The sequence below is a fragment of the Egretta garzetta genome, unplaced genomic scaffold (genome assembly GCF_000687185.1).
Source record: "Egretta garzetta isolate BGI_Z169 unplaced genomic scaffold, ASM68718v1 scaffold329, whole genome shotgun sequence".
NCBI classification, from domain to species: domain Eukaryota; kingdom Metazoa; phylum Chordata; class Aves; order Pelecaniformes; family Ardeidae; genus Egretta; species Egretta garzetta.
In genome coordinates this window covers 4,375,047-4,381,721 of record NW_009269999.1, presented here as the reverse complement: position 1 = coordinate 4,381,721, position 6,675 = coordinate 4,375,047, and the positions used below count along the sequence as shown (strand labels likewise).

General features: G+C 46.0%; 1 protein-coding gene across 2 annotated transcripts in view; it reads right to left on the bottom strand.

Annotated features, from left to right (window-relative positions):
- PRDM11 (PR/SET domain 11) overlaps window positions 1-6,675 on the bottom strand; it is a 26,216-nt gene that overhangs the window by 12,071 nt on the left and 7,470 nt on the right. The window contains exons 5-6 of one of the 2 annotated variants that reach the window (XM_035902922.1): window positions 3,869-4,281; window positions 1-2,096 (exon numbers count right to left, since the gene is read on the bottom strand). The exon at window positions 1-2,096 is cut by the window's left edge and continues 1,081 nt beyond it. The exons of the other annotated variant lie outside the window; for it this stretch is intronic. Coding sequence (XP_035758815.1) covers window positions 1,510-2,096; window positions 3,869-4,281 — 1,000 coding nt within the window. The 3' untranslated portion in view covers window positions 1-1,509. The remainder of the gene's footprint in view (window positions 2,097-3,868; window positions 4,282-6,675) is intronic. 2 annotated transcript variants of the gene reach the window in all.

The following is a 6,675-nucleotide window of genomic DNA, read 5'->3' as shown; positions in this document are numbered from 1 at the left end:
ACTTTGCAGCCAAGTCTGTAGCCTGGACATGGCATGATGACAGGCATTCATATTAACTTGAGCCATTTCCTGCAAGCCACCTCCACATACAATAGGATAGCACAGAGAGGAGGGGCCCTTTTCCCTGATGAAGTATGATGTGATAATGGCCCAGATTTTTCCAGAGATGGGGGCAGCATGGTAGGTGCAGATGTGCAAATCAAGCAGAAGACAGACATGTTGTAAAAAAGCTGCCACATATATGCTATCACCACCTGAGGTGACATTATTAAAGCCTAGTTTCAGAATCAGGGTTGTACATGGAAACCTCATGCAGCACTAAAGCAACTCAAATGTTGTAACACAGTTCTTTCTTGCGTCTGTATGGGGAAAGAAAGCAGTACAAAACCAACATGTCTAAGATCTTAACCTATACAGCTGTGAATTTAGATTGTAAACTCTTCACAATAGGAGAACACAGTACAGATCCCACCCTAAATAAGACTGAGTAAGTGCAAAGTAACTGTACTGAAACTGATAGAATTACAGTGATACAAACCCAAACTGGTCCCCAGGCCAGAAGCAGGCCCTATAGCTTTCCTTGTTTCTGTGCAGTCTCACATTTTGAAGAGGGTGAGGTGGTTCAAAACTGAAGATTGTAACATGCAAGCAAATAATACGATACAATTATTTTTAAATGTTGTCATATTATGAAATAATTGTATTTTAACTGCATTGTATTTAACTGCAATTGTATTTTAACTACTGTGAAGGGTAGGTAGCGGTTTCAGACTGGACCAGACGAAGATTAAACTCTCTGATATAAGTGCACGCGGTACTGCAGGATCCAGGCACAGAGCACATGCCATAGAAGCCCTTCTCAGCAGTCTAAAGCCACACAGTGCTCAGACCTGCCCTCCTATCCTCAGCATTGTGCCTTCTTCCCTTCCCTGCACCACCTCTGCTTTTATACCCCTCTCCCTAAACCTGCACCTAGGTCACAGTAAGCCCTGGATTGCCCATTATTGCTGAATGCAAGATAAAAATAATGAGCAGTAAGAGCTGTAAGGATGTATCTCTGCACAGTGCATGTACTAATTTGCAGGAAGATGATGGGAAGGCATCAGTAGGGTAAACCTGTGGGTTGATTGCAAAGGGTGCTCTATAGTACACTGTCTCAGTAAATAACATTTCACAGGCACGAGAAGAGATCAAGATAATGATTCCTATTACATCTCTTAGCTTATAGAGCGTGCAAAGCATGGGAAGCCAGTAAAACTCCTAATCTCTATGAACAGAAAGATGTCCTACATCCCAAGCTCTGTAAGATTTGAGATTCCTCTTTGCCATTGCAGAGGGCCAGCCCAACTATTCAGCTGCCATAATTCATACTGCTCTGATAGCTAGGAGGGGGATGGATGGGTTAGGGCGGCTGTCAACCTTCCCCACAGAGTAGATACACATGGAGCAGCCATGTGAGCATGCAGCAGCTCAGGAAGGGGCACCCTTCTTTACTTTATATGAAGCAGACTAAAAATGGTGTTTTCTCTTGCGTGACCTGGTAGTCCGTGCAGGAGGAGTCTGTTTTGGGGGGTTTTGGTTAGACTCTACACTGGGCTCAGGGGGCTGTTTTGAGCAAGCTGCTTGCAGAAGAGACCCCTGCATGACACTAGGATCCTGTACCCTATGGAAAGCCTGGACCCCATCACGGATTTCCGACAGGGTCTGGCACATCTGGCCAACCTGGCTGGTGAGGTCAGCCATCCTCTGACCGATGACATGCATGCTGTCTGCCATGTCTCTGTGAATAGCCACCAGCTCCTGGCAGAACTGCCTGAACAGGTCTGTCTGCTGCGTGTGGGAATGGAGAAGCTGGCGATCGAAGCTGGAGAGGGGTGGGCTCCTTGTGCGGGGGTGCGGGGGTCTGCAGGATGAGGTGGTGCGCGGGGATGGACGGTGCAGTTCCTGCCTTTGGCTGGTAGCTTCTGAGTGCTCTGATGAGGAAGAAGTGTGGAGGAAGGAGGGCCCGGAGAGCTGGTTGATTCCTGCACCGGCCCTCTGCAGTGATGAGAAGCGGTGTTCCCGAGAAGTGCCTGGCATCTCTTCATCTTCATCAGCTTAAACAGAAGAGGAAGTATGAAGTATTAATGTGAAATCCCTCACAACACTGACTTCTGTTTCATGGTATCTCAAAGCACATGGAAAAAGGGGTTTCCCCTCCCCCCAGTCTGCCCGTTGAGACAAGCCTGTAGCTCCTGATGCGTAACTCAACATGCACGTGCTGCAATGTTAGTATCTGGGTGAGAAACTTGTATATAAAGATGCCTGACGAGCAGGCGAACCCAGTCAACCGAGGAGGAATCCAAGCTGGCATGGTACCCTGTACACAGCATTATTCATTACTAGAAGATAAATCCATTTCAGACAGTAGCAGTGACTCACCTTCCCCAAAATCGTAACTAGCTAGAACACTCCAACATTTTGGAGGGACAAAGGCTCCTGGCCTTTGGTCCAGTCTTAGAACACCCTGATGCATTCGGTTCCTCATGCCAGAACCCTGCTCCCATGTCATTTCTTACATCTTCCGCACTGAGAAAAGCACAGACATAGTGTTGGCTGCTCGCAAAGTCTGTACTGCAAGGCCACTGTGTGGTTTGGCAACACTAAGAGAATCAGGCAGTCAGGCGTAGCAGCAACAGGACCCTATGTTAACTGGGCAAGTATACTTGATGCAAAACCAAAACCAAAGCAAAACACCATGGGAAAGTTCTCAGTCTGGTAAGTATCTAGTGGTGTGCCAGTTCACGGGTGCAGGCATATCAAATGTACGAAGAGACGATGCTTTACTTGTTGCAACTGTCCACTATCTCCTTGCACAAGCTGTATTCATTTTACCTCTGAAATAGCGCAACTGGCTTCCAAGATAGATGCAAAGAATGACCAAGTCCCACTTTGTCAGTTCTTGAAGATTTTTGTCCATGCTTTCCCACTGACAACATTACTTCAGATACGAGATAAGACCTAATGCGGTAGGACAGTGCCACCCATGAAGTGTCAGTTGGCTCACTTCCCAAGAAGTTATCCCCTCTTTCTCTCCTCTGTATCCCTAAGAGCTCACAGACCAAGAAGTTGCACCTCCACATAAGAAAACCATATGTACACAACTGGGGAAAGAACCTACAAAAAGCAGCCTGTAGTTCCACACCGGAAGGTGTCTGAGAGTTGTGGTGTATGAAGATTAACTTAGAAAGCAGAGCCAGTAGTTTCTTAAAAACAGTGAAGAAGGGAGTCATTATCATCTACCTTTTTCACAGCACTTGTGCTGAACCTTCAGACCACTAGCAAGAAACCATTAGTGACCTGGCCTCAGAGCATAAGCACCAGTGATCACTGGGCCCCCTCAACAGCCATCTTGGAAGATGGTTACCATGCAGTGATCCACTAGTGACTGGCACATTGTTCTCAGCTTGACAGCACTGCTGTTTTATTGGGGTGCATGCAAGATGAAGAACTCCTAATCCTTTACAAACCCTTTTTCACAGACTGGAGGTAGTTGCACTCCAACTACAGACATTCCTTCACTTGTAGGATTAGTTCAGGCTTATGACCCATTAAGAATGTAGAATCTGAACAATGTCTACCCTTAGAAGACAATATGTAAAAGGACTAGATAAACAGATAAAGATGATGATCTTAACTTGGAAACAGCTTTTCCTCAATCCATCTCAACACCCCATGATCACCAGAGCAGGCTGTCTTGAACCAAACATGGCAGTAGGACTTGGCTTGGCAGACAACCCAGCATCTCGCAAAACACGCAACGCTCTTCTGGTGTCAAACTGAGATATGAAAGCATAAGACAAAGAGGTGTTAAGGCAATGATACTTACAGCTTGTTGACGGGCTGTCAACCACGTCCAGATCCGCTCTCCGGAAGCCGTGCATCTGGCGTGACGAATGCAGCGTCGACTCGATGGCTCTCTCGTGGGCGGTCAGGACGATGGCCGAGGGCCGCCCCGTGCTGCCGGGGCTGGAGAGGGACCTCTGCATGAATGCCAGTTTGTCCTTGGTCCTTCTCTTCATGTCGTCCCATCTGTGTTTAATGTCTTTTACAGACCTGGGGACCTGGCTGACTGATGTGATCTGCCTGGCTATGCCTTCCCAGATCTTGTCCCTGTCAGCATGGGATAGACGCATTGTCTCCCTCCCAAACAGCATGGCTTCATTTCGGGTCACCTCAGTGACCAGAATGTCCAGTTCTTCCTTGGAAAACTTGGGCTTCCTCTTTCGTTCAGCCATGTTCCTTGGGTTGAACATCCCACAAAGCACAATTGGGTAAAAGGAAATCAGCGCAAAGCATCCCCCTGCATCCAACCACTTGGCCAGTGTGGCACTGGGGCAGAGGAGTTCGGTGGGATCCAGCTCCCCCCACCCGCAACAACCTCTCAGTTTTCCTCAATCGCACCAGGAAAAGGCAGCCGTTTTGTTTTTAAGAGGCAATTTTCAAGCTTAAGAAAAAAAACACCAAGCAACACTAGTGTGAAGGAGCCTTCTCAGCTTTACAGTTAAAATGAAATTTTACACTTCATCTGATGCCCTGACTTACTATGAGACTTTCAGTAAAGCCTCACATCGCTTGCTGCAGTTTGTGCACAGAAGTGTGAGAACTCACAATCACATTGATGAATTAGCTTCTAAGGTGACATTGCTCGAAAATGGGTTCTTGAGGAAATTTAGAGGCCTGAAACATATCTTATTGCTCTGCCTGGCACAATAAGCAACGGAAACTTTTACACCACCCTTTCTGTTAAAACTTGCAGGATGTCATGCGGAGACTACATGAAATTGGATTTTTTTCAGGGGAGGGAGATTTCGACTAGACTTATAGGCAATTTCCACAACTCACTTTTCCTAAGGAAAAGTCTTCTCTTCAGCACCAGGGGTACTGCACATCCAGTGTTTGTCTGCTTCACAGCAAGCTCTAGTTTCACCCAGAAATAGTTGCCGTTTCCTATTGTTCTCAAAAGGAATGAGGCCACCCACTTGCTTTTCCTGGCTAGGCTTTGCTGTCACTGCCGCTGACAGGAGCCTGCTCCCAGTTTCTGGTGCTTCCAATGAGAAACCCATAGCCTCAGCCCATTGAGAAGAGGAGGCAGCCATCCCAAGAACGAGCAGCTTTGTCCAAAGAAGAGTGTGTGTGTGTGTTAATTTTTCCAGCCACAGCCAAAGGAAACTTTAAAAATAAACAAAACATTAGTCCTAAATAGGGCTTTTTATGGGGGGGGAAAAAAAAAAATAGTAAGGCAGCAGATCTATTCAACAGGGAAGGAGTAAACAGTGTGAACACGCAGTTTTGCACGTAAACAAGGTGGGATTGCGGACAGGGGAATAAGCCACAGCCTGGGCAATGGACACCTATGCATAAGCATGCAGAACAGCACGGAAGAGATCAGAGGCCACAGAGGAGCAGAACTGCTGGGAAAACTTCGTATATGCCTTGATTTGAATTATAGCAGCGTGAAGTAAAACGCCAGAATGGTTATTCTAGTGCTACACGTTACGAAAGACTGCTTTTACGTATCTTCAAACAATTAAAAGCATGGATACTGGGGAACTTTTTTGAAAGAGGTCAACCTTTCTGGTGCTCATGTCATACAGTTCTTAATATTTTAAAAGGAAGTTCTCAAATAGCAATCTACATCAGCATGGAGTTATGGTGGAGAACACAACACCCATCTGAGGTAGAAGACCTCAGTGTTAACGTAAACCACCCCAAAAATCTGTCACTACAAGCCTATAAAATTAATGTTTAAAAAAGATATTAAGACGTAACATACAAGAAATAAGACATTTTAATGGTTAGGGCACCTAAACAACTGTAAGCCTGAAGTGACACACGGGAGGAAAAACCTATTGGCTTCCCTATGTGTTAGTTTCCTTTCTGCTTATGGTCTCAAATTAAATGAAACCAAAAGATGCTACCTAATAGTAATAGCTTCTTATAATATTTTTATAATTACTAGTATTACTAGGTTTCATTTAATTTGGGACGTACTGTTAGCATCTTTGCAACATTAGGGGAATAAACTGGCTGGGATAGCTCGGACCCTCCTCTTTCAAAAAACTACATTTAATCCCAAAATCTTGGCTGAATGCCCTCTCTCTCGCAGGCAGACTTTAGCCACCCCAAAACACTTTCTGAAAAGTCTGCGGACTCAGAAGCAAAGGCTTCAGCATTTTTCCCACTTGCCCCACATTCGTGATGGCCCTGCTGGCACCTCCTCAGAGGTGGGTGACTTTCAGCACTGCTGTGGCCCAGGAGAAGAGAGGTGGTTTGGGGTGCTCTCATGTGAAAGGTGCTTGTGGGCTGCAGACCAAGAAAAACCTACAGAAAGGCAGAGTGACCCTTGTCAGATGCTGTTCTTGTTTCTCCGTAGTGCTGTTACACTGCTGTTTAATGAAACTCACTGACACTGCTGCCCTCCATCGGGGTAAGTGTCAGAAGCTGTTAACCTTGGTCAAAGCTGGAAAACCAGTAGGAAAAGCTGCTCAAATCCAGGCCACATATAGGGAGAGCTGGGAGCTGAGTGCACAGATGCATTTCACTAGGACAAACATAAATGTATCCTTGAGATACTGCTTTGGTGGAGCTTCATTTAAGGAGGAATAGAAGGAGCGTTTAGGAAAGATGGTAATG